Raw genomic sequence first — 20,000 nt, forward strand, 5'->3', positions numbered from 1 at the left:
ACTTTCATGCTTAATATCTAAAACCAAGTGTTTGCATGTGTGCGTATACGCACATATATGGGTATGTATGTTTGTCAGACAAAAAGAGATGATGAAACCATTTATGTTTGTTTGTTTGTATTCTGAAGTGACTCGCTCTCTCTCTCTCTCTCGCTCTCGCTCTCTCTCTCCCTCTCTTTTTTTTCCTCAGAACTTGATTTTTGGAAATGCATTTAGTGAGTGTGAAATGTTATTGCCCATAAAATGTAGTTCTAGAACGGGGCAGCCCTGTAATTCGGTAAAAAATTTTGGCACGTCCAACTCGATTGTCTTTGGCTCTGTATGGTCTAATTTTCTGTTCTGTCCCTGGACGGCCAGAAACTCAAAGCACGACCTTGCCACAGTGCAGCAGATGGTGGACTACCCAAACAAGCGAACAAATTACCCATCCTTCCCCCTGTGTGCGCGTGGGCAGTGCCGAGGACAGCAGAGGGCCTGGGCACCAGAATGTGAGCCAGTGGGTCAGCTGGCACAGGCTGGCATTTGCCCGTTGTCCTTCCTCAATTGTTCTCTCTCTCTCTCTCTCTCCCTCTCTCTCCCTCTCTCTCCCTCTCTCTCTCCCTCTCTCTCCCTCTCGCCCTCTCTCCTGACGCGCTGCTTGCTGCTTTTCTCTGGCTGAGTTTTTTGAATGGAAGGATAAGGACACTGTTCTAATCTGGATCACGTGCTAAAAAAGAGAGATATTTGGAGGATAATGTTCATTCTTATGACTCAATCCCTACTAATTATTTTGGCCTTCAGTAGTGTTTTAGTTTGACAAAGAGAAGCATGGTGATGTGAAGGGTGTAGCTAATACGCATAGACTCCCAGCGTGGCTTTTGATTGGTCGAGGTAAAATGGGATTCTGTCCTCTGGAGCAACAGACACCCTGTGTGAGTTTATGAGCTCTAAAAGAACAAAAAAAAAAAGCAATTAAAGGAGACACAGAAAGTTACAGAAAAATTCCCTGATGTTACTTTGTAATATCCTTCACCAGAGAAGGCCTGTAAATCCTGCATACATCCTCATCAGTTCCTGCAAGTTGTTTTCCAATGTGGTCACACAGTCTGTGACGGAGATGAATTAGGCAACCTGACTGATTGGGTCTCACAGTGATAAAATAGCTTTCTTTCTAATTGAATTGCATCATTTGCATTCCGTTCACAGCCTATCAGTGCATCGGCCACATAACTGAAAGGAAAGGAAAGTTTTCTGTTTCCTGTTTGAGCAGACGCCGAATATTCATTGAGCATCATTGTTAGAGATATGGATTCAACGAGATTGCAGTTCCTGGTTTGTGTGGGGGACGAGAAAAGGAGAAGAGGAAAAAAAAGAGGGAAAAAAAACCCTTCCAGACACAGGGTTAGAGCAGTGGCCTGAGGTTCTGTGTCGCTGGATTTGTGGCTTTTACCAATGTGCTGTATCTGTAGCCATCAGTGGTGTTACTCAGAAATGTTTGTGTTGCATTCCTTGCTGTATCTTCAGATCTTCCTGTTGGAACCCATGTTTTTGTGCTTTGACCTTGGTAAAGGTCACGCGTCTTTCGGCGGCGAGCTCTCTTGTTTGTTCGCGGCACGCGGACGTGCCCTGTGTCTATAGGAATTTGGAGCAGGGCAGGCGAAAATGTCAGCGCTGGAAGGGCATCAAAACAAGAGAAGAAAGAGTAACTCAAGTTCATACTTCACTCTCGAGCCTACCACCGTTCATACCACAAAAGCTATTTTCTCAATTTCATTTTCATTTTCATTTTTTTTTAATGTGTCTGTATGTATTTTTAAGCTCACTGTAAATATTTGTAAGAGAAGACAGAGCAGGAGAGAAAAGGAAAATTTATAATGAATACCCCTTGTTTTTTTTTTTCCGTTTTCTGTCTGAAGCATATATGCCGTGAGGAAAGCTGCATAGTCATAATTTGTTTGGAGAGTCAGGAGGGGTGTCAGTAAGAACCTCCAACATATTACACAATCTGACATTACAGTTCAGCCCCTCCCCTTCCTGACAGGAGTTCAGCCCCGCCCCTTCCTGACAGGAATCCTGGCACTTCCTGTGTCTCAGGAGGAAGTGCAGAAAGTCAGGCTGAGGCTTTCATCTCCTCTTCCTACCCCCCCCCCCTACAGACACCCTCCCAAATCCACCTACTCATTCCCATACCACACTGACAGATAACACAGACACACGATTCCATTTGGACACATTTTTTTCCACTAGTGCTCATCATAAACATATGCCATCTGCCATACACAGATTTCGCAGCTCCTTCACACACACACACACACACACACTCCTCTGTGGTTATTAATAAGATGACAAACATTTGCCGTTCAGTCTTATACAGTGGGGGAATTGTGAGATTTAAACAGATACACCGTTGACTGCTCTGTGTTGAGGTGCGGTCATATTGTCAGACCAAACTCAGAGATGATGTTACTGATGGAAGAGTCATGTCGAGTAAACCAGAATCTCGCTTCTCTGCCAGCAAAACAATCTGAAAACCGACGGCTCTTACTCCGAGTGTTTTTCCCAGCGTTTGCCATAACAGCGGCCTGGTGTGGATAGAGTCATCCAAAGAAAATAACAGAACTGTCTCAGGGAAAAATGTCAGAGATTGGGATGAGCTGTCTGTGTGTGTGTGTGTGTGTGTGTGTGTGTGTGTCTGTGTGTGTGTGTGTCTGTGTGTGTCTGTGTGTGTGTGTGTCTGTGTGTGTGTCTGTGTGTGTGTCTGTGTGTGTGTGTGTGTGCACATGTGTTGTTGAATGTATATTTAGGGTCGTGGGTGTTTTTATAAGCGCATTGTGGTGTGTCCGTGTTTGTGTGCCTCTGTGCATGTGAACTTGTATGTAGGCATGGCTGTGTATGTGCATTTTGTAGCATTTTAACGTTTGGCCCCCTGTATGTGTGCACATGTGCATATGGGTATCTGGGTGTGTGTGTGTGTGTGTGTGTGTGTGTGTAAGATGAGGGTTACGGGCGTAGAGTGGGCAATGCCAGACCCAGAGCAGCTGTGAGTAAACTGTTGTAGACCCACCACTGTGGAATTCCAAACACACACTCCATCTGCCAGCTCCTCTCTGGCCCTGGTGTCCTGCTCTCCCAGAGCCGGGTGGGAACGGCCTTCTTAGGCCTCGTGTCGTTCACTGGGTAGAGAACATGGAGCTACGACCGCATTTCTCACATGTCGCCCTGATTTGGAGGGAAAAAAAAAACAAAAAACAAAACATACTAACAGCTGTTGTCTGCCTCAGTTCAGAGGCTCCGTCTGAGAGTGGAGCCTAGCTGTTTGAGATTACATTAGAGTAGCATAGTGTGTCTCTGTTAGGCCTGAAAAAAAAGGCATTTGACTTCTGTTCTCAGTTTCTTAATGGCTTTCTCATTCTGTGAAGAGTGACGGCATTTCTGAGGAGAAACGGTAATTTAACTCCTTGTTGTTGTTCTTCTTGTTTGTTGTTTGTTTGTTTTATTATCATTTCAGTTCATTTTTCTCACCTTCTCAGACCAGTCTCCTACCACTTGTTCTAGAAGTCCGTCTAATTTTCATCGTCACCCAAATTCAGCAAACCCTTTCATTTTCCTGACCTATGAATGTTTGCTCTTGTGGTGATAAACTTTCATCAGGGCAAACAGATCGATCCTCACACATATTTTATCAGTTCAGCATTTTCCAACGTTTGCGATTAAACACACACACACACACACACACACACACACACACACAACAAAGAAACACGATCTTTTTCTCCGCCATAATTTCCTTAGACTAGAGCCTAAAGTTTCTTTGATGTGAGTAAGACAGGGAGGGGGAGAGCTTGTCTAAACACGGCGAGAACAGGCTGCTTTGATAGCGAGCTTTGCGGTGAACGTGATGTGGAAACAGAGGGAAAGAGAGAGAGAGAGAGAGATCAAGCATGAAGAGTTTTCATCACTGACCCGTCTCATCGCTGCGTTGGTGGTGTCTTTTTCGTGACGTCTTTCGCGGTGACGTAGAGTGGCAGGCCAGTGATCGGCCCAGAGCCATTCTTCCCATTCTTCCCATCAGCGGAGTGTTGACTCTGGCAGCCGCACCGCTCCATCTGGGAAGAGCTGAGACAGAGGTGAGTCACTGAGAAAACGCTTTTATTGGGTTAGGCCTCGTCCATACAGGACTCCTCATAAAAGCGAAACGTGACTCATTGCACTGACTCCTGAGGTCAGGGCAGTTAATGAACGGGGGAAATGTCTGTACCTTTCCCAAAAAAAAAAATTTTAAAAATCCAAAATGCCAGTAAAAACAACCCCCCCTGTGCCCTGTGGTGTCATTAGACTGGCTGTGAAGAGGGGAGCAGTAAAAGGTGTGAAAACTGCATTGACTGACGTTTGGCAGCCGTGTTCAGGGCTGCTGGTGTGCAGAGACACACGCGGGGCAGACAGCGTCGTGTCGCCGTGCCAGGACTCAGAGTCGCTGTAAAACGCTGGCGCGGGACCCAAGGCTGATATCAGGCGTCGCTCAGGCGTCGGACGGCTTAATCAACCCAGATTAAAATATTAACTTCACTATCGACTCGCTCTTTTTGTCTAGTGTATCGTACCTGTGAGAATAACAGGCAGGTTCCAGTGATTCCTCTGAGTAAAGCCTTGTTACACCGCTGTGTTGTTTTAAATGAGTAACTTTCTTTAACTGCAGAGTAGTGTAGTAATCAGGTAATAGCAGTGAGCACTGTCTCACCTCACTGATGCCGCCCGCTGTTTACGAGGGCTGTCCTTGCTTTATTCATTTCTGTCCTCTGGTGTAATATGCTGTTTACGAGGGCTGTCCTTGCTTTATTCATTTCTGTCCTCTGGTGTAATATGCTGTTTACGAGGGCTGTCCTTGCTTTATTCATTTCTGTCCTCTGGTGTAATACACTGGTTCTGCAGACTCTCTCCTCTTTTTTTTTATTTTTATCAACGACTGTGAAACCTGTTTAAGAACCACATACAGAAACCATGGCAACGCTTTATTTTAGTCTGCCAATTAGCAGGTATTAACTAGGAAATGAGATGGTAATGAAATACAGTTATTAGGATAGGAAGTGCTAAATCATTTCCTGGTAAGTACATAGAAACCTAATAGGAAACTAGATGGCAACAACCCTAACCATCAACATCTAGATTCCTAGTAGGTTTCCATGTACTTCCGAGATAATAATTTAGTACTTATTATACATTTCTAATGGGTACCTTTCCGATAACTATATTTTGTTGCCGTCTAGTTGCCTAGTAGGTTTCTATGGACTTATTAGAAAATTATCTAGTACTTTTTATCCAGTTTTGTTTGTCACTCTCCTAATAACTGTATTTTATTACCATCTCATTTCCTAGTTAATATCTGATAATTAGCAGACTGTAAAATAAAGCGTTAACGAAACCACTTTGTAACAAACGTATGAAGTCAGTAGTGGACGTTTGAAGGTGGAGATGAACGTGTGAGGTTGGGTGAACGTATCATAACAGAAATAAACAGATGAAGTTAAACACACAGCTCTACAGTGGTAAATGTGAATACAGTGTTAGAGAACTGGAATGAGGGCTTTATGTATTAATCCCCGCAGGGCCTAGGCGGGTGTCGGTGTTGAAAACATTGAGTTAAGACAAGATTAAGAACAAACAAAGCAAACTGAAAGTCTTACAGAACTACACATGTCGGGATGATCTCTCATAGCAGCATGTGGTTCAGTCTGTTTGGAACAGTTTTCCAGTCTGTTTGGAACAGTTTTCCAGTGTGTTTGGAACAGTTTTCCAGTCTGTTTGGAACAGTTTTCCGACCCAAAGTGCAGGCAGAGGACTCTACAGACTCTTTCACTCACCAGTAAACCTGACTTTACACCAGTAAACCTGACTTTAAACCAGTAAATCTGCCCTCACCGAACACGCTTCAGTGACTTGACTTCACATGAGCTCTGCCTTCTGCCAAAGCCACTAGACTAAAGCCACGCTATGTTCAAAATAATGATCACTTCTTTTCATTTTATCCTTGGGTAACATTGGCACGATATGACGCTGATGAAAAACGCCAAAACCGTTAGCCTTAATCTTTTCTAATGTAACATATGGGCGTTATTTTTGTTGTTGTTGTTATTTTTTGTTGTTGTTGTTTTTATAATCTTTCGGTAGACGCTCTTCGTACAACTTTGATTTGAAATGTTTCCACGACCAGCAGCATATACAGCATGTCATTATTCTGGTGTTTTTTCTCTCCTGTTTTAGCTCCACAATGCCAAATGTTTATGTACGTTTACATTCTTACTCTTTCATAAACAGCTCTTAAGCTTGGTGAAGTCTGCTGTTTTCTCCCTCTGTGATACACTCAGGAAAAAGCAGGTTTCCCTTTTTTTTTTCCTTGTGAAAAGCAGCCACACTCAAAAAAAAAAAAACGTGCATTTGAGAAAAAAGAAAAAATTCTTGTAAAGAGACTGAAAGTGAGTGATGAGGATGATGGGAAATATGTGTCGCTGAGCAACAGCCTGTGGCTTGGTCTGGTTTAGGTTTCAGTACTTTTGGGGCGTGTTGTGTTGACTGGTTCTAACAGAATAAATCTTTGCTCTTAAAATGAATTGATTTTCAAAGTTTAATCTGCCCTGTTCTCTCTGTAGTTGTCTGTCTGGTTTAGGGAGCAGACTGGGATGATGCGGTCTGTCATAAGATCACATTGCAGCTTTAAATTATTAATCATTTTACAGACATGACAGAAATTCAGTCAGAGCTTCTCATGTTCTTATTCTCTCTCTCTCTCTCTCTCTACATAGATATGTATATATTGTCCCCGTATATATAGATATGCTGTCCGTGTGTGTGATCTGATATTTTTGCCACTCTGTGTATTGTATATGAACATTCCACTTTGAATAATCATTTGACTTGAGGCCCCACAGATGCTTATGTTAACGCTTTGCCCTAATTAGCCATGATAATGACATCGGAGAGAACATGTCTGAACCGTGGCGTGGCTGTGGTGTAGCGCGAGGGAAAGCGTCACTGATTTTATTCACACATCTGAAATCTGTCTTATGGCAGTCTTGTGTGTCATAGTACCTATTTGTTTCATGGCTATGCTACAGGCAGTCATGAGACACTGTCATCATGCCCTTGTACAGATTTCATGGGAGAGGGATTAATAAGGCACAGGGTACCACTTGATATTACCCATACATGGAGCACTGATATAATCATATAAGGAACATGTCACTGTCTAATATTACTGTATATTTATAAGACAAATATACCAGAGCTGGAGCCATCGTAAACACACAGTGTGTCTATGTCTCTGTTCCTCCCTCCCTAGGGCTTTGTTTGCGTTTGGCCTGTGTGTGCGTGTGTGTGTGTGTGTCTGTGTGTGTCTGTGTGTGTGTGTGTGTGTGCGCACGCGTGTTCTGTAGATCAGTGCATTGCGTGTTTAGCTCTCTGTTTGGAGTTCATCCTCTGTCATGTAGAATCAGGCTCAAGGTAACGTCTATACAGCCTCCCATGGCTCCGCCCCCAGTCTCATGCAGACTGAGCCAGTGCGAGGAGGAAATGTAGAGCTAGCTGTCTGCAGCTCACAGTGAACTCCTCACACACACACACACACACACACACACAGCTCACAGTGTACTCCACACACACACACACACAGCTCACAGTGTACTCCACACACACACACACACACACACACAGCTCACAGTGTACTCCACACACACACACACACACACACACACACACACAGCTCACAGTGTACTCCACAAGCACACACACACACACACATGCACACACACAGCTCACAGTGTACTCCACACACACACACACACACACACAGCTCACAGTGTACTCCACACACATGCACACACACAGCTCACAGTGTACTACACACACTTACACTCACAGTGTACTCCACACACACACACACACACAGCTCACAGTGTACTCCACACACACACACACACACACAGCTCACAGTGTACTCCACACACACACACATACACACGCACACACACACACACACACAGCTCACAGTGTACCACGCATGCACACACACAAACACACACACACACACACACACACAACAACATACAGAGGGCAAACAGAGGGCTACAAACCACCATTCTCTGAATCCTTTATACAGACAGTGATTGGAAAAATCACAGAGATTACAGATGGATCTGTGCAGCAGACATTTGAAGTAAAAGGGCTGATTTTCTAGACACTAAACTAGAGCAAGAAAAGATTTTCAGCAGAGAACACCCACCAACATTTAGTTTAGGCCAAGGCTTAGCATGTGATTGGAAAGCCATTGGGCAGTAATTTACCATACAGAACACCTTTTTTTTTTTCTTTTTTTTTAACTTATTTTGCAAACTTTTGTCTGGTAGTACTGAAAAATGCCCGGAAATTCTTTGAGGGTCACCTGTTCTGAGGACTGTGCCTTTGTTCAGTTCTACAAGTTCTTCCCACTTATTCCTACTGAGACATCTGTCCTCAGCGCTGATTTCAGATTGTCAGGGAGGAAAGGTAAAGCCACGTGTTGGATGAGTCTCTGTCTTACTAATGCAGGTCTGAAGTGTTTGCTTTACACTGTGGACACAAGCAAAGGTCTTGGGGAGAAAAGAGTTCTATATGTTTCCTCATAGGTCGATAGGTTCAGTGTACACACACACACACACACACACACACACGAATACTGCGTGACGGAGCTCCCACACCACCTCCTCAGCACAGGATCCCTTGGGAACACCCATGTTCTCATCAATCAAGATATCTGTAAACTACCTCACAGTTTTATGTAATGAGCTCTTTTCCAGTCAGATAGCGGTTGTCGATATTGTACGATGCTTTGTTTTTTTGTTTTTTTTAACTGCTCCCCCGCTGCTTTAGGGTAAGCCTCGTAAGCGTGTAACCCTTATTAAGAATGAAACAGATAGCAAAAAACGTTTGCATATACGCATATTTTCTTTTGGCTTAGGCTGGGCTGTTATGCTAACTGCTAGCAGCGCTAAAATGACAGTATTATGGTTAAATTGCAGCCTCCGTGTTGGTTTGTGTCGGCTCGATACAAGAGCCCGCTGTTTGAAAATGGCTCAGAGTTCACTGGAGCCATCGGGAGCATGGAACAACCATGTCTGTCGTGTCGCTACACTGACAGAGGAGATGTTGTGCGGAACGTTTGTACAATATTAATGAGAGCTGCTACGCGAGTCAGAACGAAAATGAGTTATTTTCTTTGGTCTTCTTAGTATGGGGGTAATGAAGCTTAATTTCCCAGAGATACCTCTGATGCTTTCACCACTGTTAGGCAAAAGCGAGAGAGAAGATTATCAGATTACCCAGCAATAAGCTAAAAGGGATTTCATTTGCAGATGCTGAGAAATAGCTGTTTGCTTGCCGCTGTGACTGCGTGTTTTGCAGGCTACATTTGATCCAGCAGTAATTTTCTCTCTGAATATAGTAGACAATCATTACGCTCCCAGCTACCTATGGACTGAATTTGACCTCATTTTCAACAACTATATCAATTTGCAGTGCCATGTTTGTGGTTAAAAATGTTAATCTCTGCCTAGTTCCCATCTGTCACATTCTTGAGATATTCGGCAGTAACTCCGTCACAGAGAACAATAAATAACTCACACTCTGTCTCCCAGGCAAGGCTGAAACAGGGTGGAGGTATGTGTGTGTGTATACGTGAGTGTGTGTGTGAGAGAGAGAAAGAGAGAGACAGGGAAAGAAAGAGGGAGAGAGAGACTGTGTGTGTGTGTGTGTGTGTGTGTTGGGGGGGTAGTAAAGGGGGTGTTGACTGGTGCTGGAGGCCCGTCACCACTAATAGGCTGTTGACCCCCAACCTGGGAGGGGGTTGAGTGGTCATTTATCAGAGTCACATCCGCGTGTCATCGGCGCTCCTCCAGTGGCCTGATCACAGAGCCAGATTAGCCGTCAGATGCTTTGATATGGTTGAGGGAGCCACAGGCCTGCTCCTCTCCACTCCTCCACACACACCACGCTTCTCCCTCTCCTCCTGAGGAGCCTGAACTCCGCATGCACTCAGCTCTAATCCAGAAACAGCCTTATCTCCAGCGGGAACAATAGGCGCAGAGACGGCTGCAGCGTGGAAGGGGGAATTTCGTCAAACCGCTCCGCTCCGTGCCCACGCTAGCCGAGCGCGTGTTATTACGGTATCAGCGCTCTGCTTTTCACCTCTGCTTCTCCGTCTTAAAGAGTTTATGTAGATCACGGGGGGGAAAAAAACTCTTCAAATCGCCCCGCCCTTCTCTTTACCCGTCTGTCAAACGCAGAAAAAGATCATGTAACACTGAAGATAAAGACTTAAAGCGCCTTTTTTTTTATTTTCCTTTGATATTTTAAGTCACTTCTTTGGTATTCTTTTCTTTCTTATTTTAGTTCCGTCTCCCGTTTGTAATTCTCGTGTTGTCAAGAGCAGGGTGAAGCGTGGGTGTGTCCGGCCCAGTTTGAGGTTCGGGACCTCGTTAATCTTGTGTTAACGAGCCTACAGCCCGGTGCTAATGAGCTCTAATTGCTTCTGCACCCTGGCTGGAATCAATGGCAGCGTCCAGGCTCCGGGCCGGAGCGGACGTGAATTTCCATTAAGACGCAGGCCGACTATCAAACAGGGCCGTGAGGTCAGGGTTCTGCCTCTGCACTGGCTTTACTTCTGACAGTCCGTAAATCAGCCTCAGCTTGCTCCCAGGACCAGGGGTAAGCAGTTTTTAATGAAGAAAACATTCTTCTTCTTCTTCTCTCTCTCCCTCCCTTTCTTTTTTTCTTCTTTCTTTTTTGCTGCGTCAAATATTGAGGCCTTGGCTACTCATTACGGGTCTTCTCATCCCTGGGGGAAACAGCTTTAATGGCTTGGCTTTCTGCGATTCTTAACACAGGTCAACGTTTTCCTGGGCAGGAGTACCTGCACCTCGCTTTGCTGCGGGCATGTGACAGAGTTTTACCTGCAGGTCTCTGGTGTTTATTTGCAATTAGTGCTGTGAAATCCCATTGTCGTCTTTCTGTCTGTTATAGGAGGTCCTTCTCCCTTCTCTCTCCTCCTTTTACTCCCTCTGCCTCTTTCAATCTGTCTCTAACTCCTCTGTCTCCCTCACCCTCACTGCTCCTTCTCCCATTAAGTGCCCGCTGCACGTTTAGGGAGTCAGGCTATACCCCGTCCCTGCCTCTGCTTTTATTACTGCTGACACACAACACTCACATGTACGCTCACACACATACTGATACACAGTTACACATTAGGCACGGTTTGGAAATAACTTTCTGCTCCATATTACCGTCTCAGTGAAACCACAAATGTCTCCCAACCGACACCTCACCTTGTAATCAGGTTCACCATTGCAGCTGTTAAGGTTTAAATTGAGATTAGTGTGTGTTCGTTTTTTTTTTTTTTTTTATCTGTTTGCCAGTAACTGTGTAAACGACTCTGTAAAAGATCTGCTCGCTCTATGGGCTGAGGCCAGAGCTGGGTTTTGTGTTGTGTTTTGCTCTCAGACTGGTGAGTGCTGTGTTTGACTGGCTCTGGAGCTCTGTCATCGTCAAGCAAAACGCCCGCCTTCCAGTTACAGTCGGCATGTTTACAAGGAAGCACGCACACCACAAAGAGAGTGTGGCCAGACCCAAAATACTTACAGAGCTCCAGGCCACGAATGTGTAGGCTGCTCTGTGGAGTTCTTCCTTTAGCCTTTCCCGAAAATATTCCTGTTGAGCTGGCAGGGGCCTAGCGAGCGGGGCTGCGCACCGCGCAAGCTTGGCACACAGCAGACACCACGAGGGAGAAATGCGCGGCTGCTCTGGTTCCTTCTGGAGGAAAGAGATAAGGCGAACGAGACTGCCCTCCTGCTGGCCGGATCGGCCAACCTCGCGATCTGAGCCAACTCTTTTCACGCTTTTCTGCTATACTCGTCTCTGAATAAGGGATGAAACAAGGGGAATTAAAACGTTAAAAAAAATAAATAAATAAATATGAAGAGCAACCGGTTAGCAAGACTAAGCATTCACACACACACACACACACACACGAACACACACACACATGCAAACACACACACGCAAACACACACGCGCACACATGCAAACACACACACACACACACACACTTTGTCTCTCTGTCTTTCTCTCTCACTCACTTACACTCTCTCTCTCCCTCTCCCTCTCAGGCCCTTTCACACACACTCACTGTTCTGCTGCAGTGTGGGAGGGGCCGTTGTTTTGGTGCTGGTGTTGTGCCGCTCCGTCGAGGATGGGCCCAGACGGCCTGGGTGCTGACTGGGCGCCGGGCACGGACAGGCAGAGAGATTGAGTTGTAAGAGGTTGAGGGGAAGTGAGGCAGCGTCGAAACCGCTCTCCTGAAAGCTCTAATGAAATGCAGAGCGAGCGTCCGGAGTCTCTCTCGGCCTGTCTCGTCTCGTCTCGTCTCGTCTTGTCCCGAACCACGGACTTATTCCCGCTATGCATCTCATTTGGTTCACTGCACAGGTTTTTTTTATTTTCTTTTTTCTTTTTCTTTTTGCATATTTATATTTATGGAGATGCCGCCAAGTTATCAGTGCCCAGCAGGGGCGACTTTATTACCAAGAGTTCACGCTGAGAGTTTGGCATTTATTGCTTTATACTGTGGAGTCCCACTTAATATTTCCTACACATTTTTACTTTGGGTTCTGCTTGTTGTCCACGAAAAAAAAAAAAAAAAAAAAAAACTGTAACAAGCAATTCTGGCTGAACCTGGATTAAGATATGAATGTCGTGAGTTTTGGTTCTGACATTAGTTAGAAGCTGCGTGTTGCTTTTTTTTTTTTCTCCAAGCATTTTCGACATGTTAAGACAACGATGATGAGTAGGTGGCGGGTCATTCCTTTGGGCTTCCCTCCGTTTTTCCATTCACCTCTCCCTTCCCTGAGCAGCTTCATTAGACTTGCCCACACACTGTGAAAAGTTCATCAAAACTAGCTTTTACCATTTAACTGTTTATCACTGGAGCTCATTCAAAATGAACATTTTAATCTGCTTCTCCGTATTATTATTATTATTATTATTATTATTACTATTATTATAATTATTATTATCATTATTATGATTCACCTCTGTTTCATAGCTCAGGGACACTGCCTCTTGGTTGTATCTAAATTGTTACGATAGGACAACTGTTGCTTTTTGAGATTTCTGCCAGTGCAGGTCTAATACTACACAGATGGTGATGCTTCTGAAAAATAGTTACTCTGTGCTTCCTCTGCCTAACCAGGCAAAAATCATCAGTGGTCTCAGTCCACTGTGATCCTGCGATATCTCTTCCGGCTTATGAATATTCATGATGTCATTTTGATTGACTTCTTCATTCAGAGGCCACTCCCCCCGAGGAGCTGAACATGAGATGAGAGCAGCTCCTCGATGGCGCTCGCTTGCTCAGACAAATCGTTCTCAGCGCCGAGAGAGGCTCTGGCCACAGAGCAAACACACATATACACACACACACGCACACACACACGCACACAGACTGACACACAATACGTCCGACCTGCCCGTCCCAGCCCCTGCTCCAGTGGCAGCACTCTACCCATGTCCCTGTGGGCAGAGACACTGATATTAATCTGGAGTGAGGTGCCATAGACCATCCATAGGGACTAGAGGATGGTGCCTTGACCCCAAGACTTAGTTGGTTGTAATCATGTAAACAGAAACCTATTGGGGGGAAGAAAAAAAAAATTGTTGTAACGCACTTTGACTGAAGTGGTTAAAAGTGTGGGAAATAGGTGTGAGATGGATGAGCACTCCCTCACTGACACATTCCAATACAGCCTGTCAGATCTTAGCGTGGCTGGGACATAATCGTTTGTAGAGGAAGTCATTAAGAAACAAAAGTTGATCAGCTTTTTGCTTGTTAAGGATTTGGTGAAAGACAGCAAAGGTGGAGTAATGAGAAGCGCATTAGTGCTTTTGTTCACACGCTGTTTTCCAATCTCTTAGAGTAAATCGTATTTAATCCACAGCCGAAATGAGAAGATCCCCTCGGCGGTGTGGCAATAGACTCCGCTCCGCCCGGTCTGTAACATCAGCAAATCCCTCTCTTTCGCTTGGCTAGACTGGGTGCAGCCCACCCATCCGGAGAGAGGGAGATATGTTTGATTCTTTTTTTTTTTTTTTTTTTTTTTTACTTTTTTCAGGCCTCATTCATTCCCCGCCGCATAAGGAGAATTGTACTTCTCTAGCCCCTCTTCTCTAATGTATTCACCGTTTCACTGAGGGATCAGGTGTGACCATCTGCAACTGCAAAAACAGGCTTAAGTTATAATGTGTTTGATTTAATCCAGAGCACACTCATGCTCCGCACCACACGCACACGCACACACACATGTACATTCTCTCTGTATCTCTCTCTCTCTCTCTCTCTCTCTCTCTCTGTCTCTCTCTCTCTCTCTCTCTCTCTCTGTCTCTCTCTCTGTCTCTCTCAGACACTCTCATGTGAATGTGCCCGGTGGGTATTCCTAAATGGAGCAGGACACTCAAGAGATTCCAGACTGGAAACATCTTGTTTTCCTTCCCTGAGGATTGAGCTTTTTGGTTTATGAACAAGAAGCTAATAGCTTAGCGTCATTTACTCAGACTAATGGTATTCATCAGCAGACAGTTGCATTTACCAGCACCAGCTGTGTTAGACTGTGAGGTTGTGTGGATGATGCTGTGTTAGACTGTGAGGTTGTGTGAAGGATGCTGTATTAGACTGTGAGGTTGTGTGGATGATGCTGTGTTAGACTGTGAGGTTGTGTGAGGGATCCTGTGTTAGACTGTGAGGTTGTGTGGATGATGCTGTGTTAGACTGTGAGGTTGTGTGAGGGATCCTTCGTTAGACTGTGAGGTTGTGTGGATGATGTTGTGTTAGACTGTGAGGTTGTGTGGATGATGTTGTGTTAGACTGAGGTTGTGTGGATGATGCTGTGTTAGACTGTGAGGTTGTGTGAAGGATGCTGTATTAGACTGTGAGGTTGTGTGGATGATGCTGTGTTAGACTGTGAGGTTGTGTGGATGATGTTGTGTTAGACTGTGAGGTTGTTTGGATGATGCTGTGTGATGCTGTGTAAGACTGTTAGATATTAAGGAAACCTTAGATCCTGAGTGGATGGAGAAAAAAGGTGCACCTTGTGACATTTTTAAAGGCTTTAGAGGTTAAAAGTTGTGAAGGTTGTTCTGTGGGGTGATGGTTCTCAGTGCTACCAACCTCTGTTACAACCTTAATCTGCACCAGGATCACCAGACTTCACCCTGCAGAGTTTGAATAACAGGCTCACAGTTTTAGAAGGTCCCTTACACCAGACGGACTACCCCACCTTCTGGCCTGCACCATCCTCCTCTTTTTCATCGTACCTCTTTCGGCTCTCCTCTTCACCTCCATCCTTTGTTTGTTCCTCTGTAAGGAGGAAGACGCCCTCCCCGACCAGATCTCGTATATCATCTAAACTGTTAACATGGAGATCAAAGGCGAGAGATTTTTCGCCTCGTGCAGGCTTATTTAAAGGTTTCTTCGCCCCCTCCCCGCCGGCTAGCTCCATTAGACTCTGCACTTTTCTCATTTTTCCGCAAGAGCTCCCTTGGGAAGACAGGCAATTATGCAGCGTGGAGGAGCAATATTTCATTCTGGGCGCGTTTCATTACTCCATGGTAGAGCTGCTAACAACTTCATGCTGCCCCAGAGAAAGGAAAGGAGGATACTAACAGCTTCATACAAATAAAAGTAAAGAGATAAAGTGGGGTGTACATGTGTGTGTGTGAGAGAGAGAGAGAGAGAGAGAGAGAGAGAGACGGGCAGAGGAGGGAAGCAGTGACACAGATGGGAGCTGAAGGAGCAGAGACAGTTCTCTGAAGTGTGCGCTGATGTTTGATGCTGGGGTCATCTCTGGGTGAGCCAGTCTCGCTCTTCCAAACCTTCCTCTTTCAATTATCACAACCAACTCTCCGAGTGGATGGTGCAGACCTGTGGATTCACTGGCCAACAGTATAATCTGCGTGTTCACATGTCTGAATATCTGGTCCAAATGAATGAAAAGTGTCTGGGATTGTAATCTGTAATGATTTTTTTATCAATCCAGAGGGATTATTGTATGTGTGTATATATGTCGTGGAGAGAGAAAAAGAGAGAGAGTGAGGAATCTGAGACTGTATTTGAAGAAAGAGGAGATAAAGGCAATAAAATAAAAAAATAAAAACAGAAGTAGAGGGATGGAGGGAATTGCAGTGGAGGGATGTATTGACGCTGCTGATTGATTTTTTCTGAACGCTCTTGTTCTGAGACGCCAAGTTGTTTTTTAAACTTGAGATTACAAAATGATTGTACTGTTCTCCTCCAGCTCTCTGGTCTTCAAACATATAAGACGAAATGCAATGTTTGATCTCAAACTCCAAAAGGTGACTGATGGGACAAAAAAAAAGAAAAAAGAAAAAAGACAGAAAAAGGATGGTTCAAACAGTGTAAGATACGCTGCCTGTCAGTGAGAGGGACAAAGCAGTGTCCTGAGTTTTAACCTAAACCTTAAGAACAGGTGGATCTCTGATTCCACTTAAAGCAGTTATCCATTGTATGAGGAGTACTGAATTTAAGCCAGTACCATTGCAATGGAACCCGCCTACAGGGACACCTGGAGGACAAAGGGTGAACTACAAGTGGTTTAAACTGGAAAGCATAAAGGCAGCTCTGAATGCTAACGTAAATGTATAGAGTATATGTGATCTGTGGATGTTTGGTTGACTTAAGAATAATGAGCAGGCCAACGGCTTTATGACGGAACGCAGACAGGACTTAAAGTTTAGTGAGAAAATGGGATGCAAGCCTCTGTCCCGTGAAATAAGCAAATTCTGATTTGATATAGTCAAGTCCAGTGTGGTTGCCCGCCTTCACTGTGAATTACTAGTCTTGTTCTGTATCTGTGGAATGCTAACTCCCCCGAGACACAGCCCACACACACTCCACACATTAAAAATGTGAAAGAGGTTTTTTCCCATTCACTTGCAAAAGTGAATCAACCCTGTTCTATTACTGCTAATAGGGCTGTTAAGATTCCTAGGCAGTAATTACCAGACCTGCCACAGTTCCACTCTGTTTCCTCCCCAAGTCTTTATGGTTTTAGGGGACACAGCAGGAGGTCACAACATCAAAGCCAAAGAAGAGACTGAACAGCACCTCTCACACACAGTTAACTGCTTAAGGAAACACCAACATAAAGAGTCTTAATCGGACGCTGGGCTGCCATTAGCCACCTCACACTGCTTTAGTGAGGCTTGTACAGACACGTGGAACCCAGTTATAGAGATTCAGTATCATTGTTCTTTGAGAAATTCAATCAGCTGATGCATCTGCTTGAGGTGCTGCACCTGTCTTCAGCTGGATTTAGTTTTTCTGTTTGGTTTGGTTTTTTGCCGGTCCTCAGAGACCACTGTCTGTATTTTTTTTTTTTTTTTTTGTCACACTGCTTGACAAACTCATGTTTTTATGTGTATGAAGTGGTTTGTGCGCGGGACACCATGCTGTAAATGTTTTTTTCATTAGCCTGATCAAGTCTCTAGATTGATATTTGAAGTCAACGGGTTCAAAGTCGTACGTCTGTTTTGCATTTCATCGGAGAGACGCATCACTGTGAAGAAATGTGTGCTATTGACCACATTTCCTGCCAAAGGCAAGGAGCATTGTCTAGACAAAAGCTGAAACTGAACGCAATGGTGTTAAAAGTATTCTTTTGTCGTCCACACAAATATGTTGTTGGCAGATAAATTATCCTCTTCTATGAAAGGGAGCATAGTTGAACCAAGACCGTTGAGTTTTGATTTCAGTCGTAACGAAGTTTTGATTGACTGGTCCAACTGATCCTGGCCGGTGATGTCTTTTCGCACAGACTTCAGTGCCGACATCACCTGATCCGTTTTCTTGTCAAACTTTAGTAAGTAGAACAGGCTTTGTCATGGATGCTCCTGCTAAAAGTTTCTGGGAATCCCACCTCTTTCGGAATCACTGAGATCTCTTCCTCTGAGCTTGGCAGCTGGGCCCTCCCAACATTTTTATATACGAGTCTGAGTCTGAAGGAAATGTAAAGCACTGCATTAAGTCAGTGGCTACACCTGTTGTAAACACCTGCCCTCAATGTATCCTTCATTGACCCAAGCACTCGCTATGTTTTTCACAGTTACTCGTCCAAAGCAGTTACACCGAGCACGTCATTAAAGGCTATCGTCGTAAAAACGGTTGTTGTGCGTAACCGGCAGGATTCGGTGTTTCTGACTGTCGTTTCTCCTTTTCCTTTGTCCCACGACAGAGATCCGCGGGGGCCGGGGGCCGAAGGAAGGGCCACTGAGGCAGCTTCCCCTGTACGACACGCCTTACGAGCCGGCCGAGAACGGCGGGGACTCCGACGCGGAGCCCCCGCGGTGTTCCAGGGAGAGCAGGCTCCCACAGGACGACGAGAGGCCTCCGGAGGAGTACGACCAGCCCTGGGAGTGGAAGAAAGACCGCATCTCCAAAGCTTTCGCAGGTAAGCAGCCAGGGAGAGCGCCCCACCCCCCACCCCCGTACGGTGTTCACTGTGCTGTGGAGGAGTAGAGGGCAGCAGATGGCTTTTGACGACGTCGAACATTTCAGCAGCATATCAGTTTTTTGTTTTGTTTTTTTTTTTTTTTTTTTTCGTTTTCAAGGCCGTTTTCTCTTCCAGCACTAACATAGCGGGCAGCTTCTTTTGCAAGTGGTAATGGACACCCCTCCACTGATGTCTCCTTCTTTATGACATGTGCCTGCCAATCGATCCGAAGCTATCGGGGAGTGGGGAAGGGTTATTCTGAGGGTCTGTCTCACTCTGGGAGGGGGAAATGTGTCTGTGAGTGTGTGTGTGTGTGTGTGTTGTGTCTGTCTGCATGCTGTATGTGTTTGTCACTGTAAACCTCCCGGGGAGGGGCACATGAGCTCATGGCTTCTACAGCCATAACTGACCAGGGCTGTTCCAGGATCAAAACGGGTTTCCAGACAACTAACTAACGAGCAATGACTACAGTACAGAAGACAAACCCACCCATTCAAGTTTTTTTTTTTTTTTTCCTTGTTTATTATTATTTTTGTATTCCTCGAACAGCTCTGCTCTGTTATAACTGCATTAGCTGTGAGGATTCAGTAAATGGCAGAGGAGACACTCCAGCAAGAGGAGACCACACCATCTCTAAACCCCTCACAGGTACCAGTGGAGAAGGGAAGGGTTTTTTTTTTGGGGGGGGGGGGGCTGTCACACCTGTCTCTTTGTATTTGTCAGTCTTCCTGTCCCCTGTTTTTTGTCTGTTTCTGTTTGTGATTCTACCATTGTAGAGCTTATTTTACAGTCGTGGTTATTGCTTATGGAGAGACGGACAAGAAATCAAAGCACAAATCAGGGTTTCTCTCTCTCTCTCTCTCTCTCTCTCTCTCTTCTGATCATTAATTCCTTTCAGATTAATTTCATTTTGCTCCCTAAACATTTCTTCTTCTTCTTGTCAGTTTGCTTTTGATGGTTAATTTCAGTTCATATGGATCTGAAAGTGTTTAATTCTTTGGAAGAACAAACGAAAGCTGATGCTGTCCTTCAGAGAAGCTTAGCTTTGAGCGGCTTTGATTGGACCCACTGTCTTCATCTCCTGCATTTACATTCTCTGCTTAACAACACAGCTGTATTTCTGCAGGGGAAAAAAAAAAGGTTTCTACCTTCGCTCTTGATGTAGAACGCTCTGAAAATAGGATGCGCCCTCGTCACTCATGTGTCGAGGAAAGAAAATATCGTCCTGTGAACTCGATTATGTCCGGGCATCTCCATCTTCAAAGAATTCAGTGTAAATTCAAAGAAGTAAAAAGATATTCAGAAACAAAGTTGTGATCTGTACCTCCAGCACAGAGTTATAGAAAAATGCCCCAGGAAAACCTGGGAATCGCAGGGCAACATAAATCATGGATGTATTTGGGATGAATTTACCGAAGTTCCCGAGTTCTCTCTGTGTGT

The 20,000-nt window shown here is 44.9% G+C and overlaps 1 protein-coding gene across 1 annotated transcript in view; it reads left to right on the forward strand.

The window, feature by feature from the left end:
* The window catches only part of shf (Src homology 2 domain containing F), an 89,836-nt gene that overhangs the window by 49,670 nt on the left and 20,166 nt on the right, over window positions 1–20,000 (forward strand). The window contains exon 3 of the mRNA XM_030766555.1: window positions 18,303–18,518. Coding sequence (XP_030622415.1) covers window positions 18,303–18,518 — 216 coding nt within the window. The remainder of the gene's footprint in view (window positions 1–18,302; window positions 18,519–20,000) is intronic.

This window comes from Chanos chanos, chromosome 2 (assembly GCF_902362185.1).
Source record: "Chanos chanos chromosome 2, fChaCha1.1, whole genome shotgun sequence".
NCBI lineage: Eukaryota > Metazoa > Chordata > Actinopteri > Gonorynchiformes > Chanidae > Chanos > Chanos chanos.